General features: G+C 44.8%; 1 protein-coding gene across 1 annotated transcript in view; it reads left to right on the top strand.

Moving 5' to 3' along the window:
- YIF1B (Yip1 interacting factor homolog B, membrane trafficking protein) overlaps positions 1 to 2,055 on the top strand; it is a gene marked incomplete at its 5' end in the record, with an annotated part of 11,097 nt that overhangs the window by 7,223 nt on the left and 1,819 nt on the right. The window contains 3 exons of the mRNA XM_008632923.2: positions 296 to 368; positions 478 to 633; positions 708 to 801. Of these exons, the coding sequence (XP_008631145.1) occupies positions 296 to 368; positions 478 to 633; positions 708 to 801 (323 nt within the window). The remainder of the gene's footprint in view (positions 1 to 295; positions 369 to 477; positions 634 to 707; positions 802 to 2,055) is intronic.

Below are 2,055 nucleotides of genomic sequence, written 5' to 3'. Positions count from 1 at the left end.
CAAAAAAGACCCCAAACCTCTCCAAATCCACCCCAAATCCCCTCCCCACCCTTCCAAGCCCCCAAAATTCCCAAAATCCCCCCAAATTCCCCAAATCCTCCCCAAAATCCTCTCAAAAAAATCTGCCTTAAGACACCCGAATTCCCAATCCTCAATTCCCCCAAAACCCCCCTAAAATACCCCAAAAAAACCCAAAAAAGAACCCAAACCTCTCCAAATCCACCCCAAATCCCCTCCCCACCCTCCCAAGCCCCCAAAATTCCTAAAATTCCCCAAAACTCCCCAAATTCCCCCCACTTTCCCCTCACAGCCATGGCCTTCCTCACCTACATCCTCCTGGCCGGCCTCGCTTTGGGCACCCAAAACAGGTACAAAAAACCCCGTTTTTTCCCCCAATTTTTTATCCCCCCTCTTTCTCCTCGCTCCCAACCCCAAATCCTTCTCCCATCCCACTTTTTTTTGGGGTGAAATTCCCAGATTTTCGCCGGACAGCCTCGGTTTGGTGGCGAGCTCGGCCTTGGCCTGGCTGGTCCTGGAAGTTCTGAGCGTCCTCCTGAGCCTTTATTTGGTCACCATCACCACAGACCTGACCCCCATCGACCTCGTGGCCTTCGCTGGCTACAAATATGTGGGGTGAGCTGATTTTTAGGGGTTTTCCCCCGTTTTTTTGGGGTGAAATCCCACGGTTTTGGGTGTTTTCCCCTCAGGATGATCGTAGGCCTCGTGGCTGGCTTGGTGCTGGGTAGGCCCGGGTACTACGTGGCCTTGAGTTGGTGTTGTCTGAGTATTTTCGTGTTTATGGTGAGTTTTTTGGGGGTTTTTTGGGTTTTTTTTCTTCACACACAGTTTTGGTATTGGTAGACAGCTTTGGTTGGAGGTGCCTTCCTCTGGTATTTTTTTAATGGTACAGGATGTCAGAAGAGCCCACCATGTAAGTATGAATATACAGGTACAGATATGAAGTTACTGTGATCTTCAAGCTTTAAACAGTCTTACTGATGTAAAATACATTTTTTATGGCTATAACGCTGTGCAGTAACAAAGAGTTGCACTAAAATGTGTAGTTGTACAGTTACCTACAAACACAGGCTGTACTCCTGTAAGTCACGACTTGGGAAGACAGGGGAATAGCATCTACAAATGTAAGTAATTTATTTGTATATATGGCTACAGTACTTAAGTGCTTAAATGTCAGATTTGCAATCGTGTGGCTGAATAAGATGAAAATCTGATCACTGACGATTAACCTGTGTAGATGATTTCACATTTCAGTAAATACACTGATTAAGAAGACAAATCTGGAATGATGGAATTCTAAAAACTGAAACCAGTTAATTATCATTAATAACATTTGCCATTCAAGTTCTCTCCCATTACAACCTTGCCAAGTTCAAAGGCTGTAATGGAAAACACATGTAACTTCAAGTCATGTGGTCTAGAAGTTAGAAAAACCATCTTTGGATATAATCATGAAGGGTTTCACTCTTTTTTTCATTCCATATCCTACTAGTCTATCTAGTTTTTTAAGCCAAGTTCTTTTTTTTTTAAATGTCTTTTGGATAATTACATAGCTTTAATCTTTGTATCTATGTGTGTGTTTGCTTTGGGGGGGGGATTTTTGTGGGGGTTTTGTGGGAATTTGGGGATTTTTGGGGGTTTTGAGGACTTGAGAGGTTCATCCCAAAGTTTTAAATCCCAAATTTTCCCCAAATTCCCCCAGATCCGGATGCTGGGGCTGAAACTCCTCTTGGAGGCAGCGGCCGAGGGGGTTTTGGGGTGGATTCTGAGGGATTTTAGGACTATTTTTGGAGAGTTTTGTGGGGATTTTGTGGGAATTTGGGGATTTTTGGGGGTTTTGAGGACTTGAGAGGTTCATCCCAAAGTTTTAAATCCCAAATTTTCCCCAAATTCCCCCAGATCCGGACGCTGGGGCTGAAACTCCTCTGGGAGGCAGCGGCTGAGGGGGTTTTGGGGCAGATTTTGGGGCTTTTTAATGGGATTTTGGTGGGAATTTGGGCTTTTTTTTGGGTTTTGGGGACTGGGGGGGCGGGCAAA

This window comes from Corvus brachyrhynchos, unplaced genomic scaffold (genome assembly GCF_000691975.1).
Source record: "Corvus brachyrhynchos isolate BGI_N302 unplaced genomic scaffold, ASM69197v1 scaffold1105, whole genome shotgun sequence".
Classification (NCBI taxonomy): domain Eukaryota; kingdom Metazoa; phylum Chordata; class Aves; order Passeriformes; family Corvidae; genus Corvus; species Corvus brachyrhynchos.
Note: the sequence above shows the minus strand (reverse complement) of the source record. Positions and strands in the feature narration are given on the sequence as shown.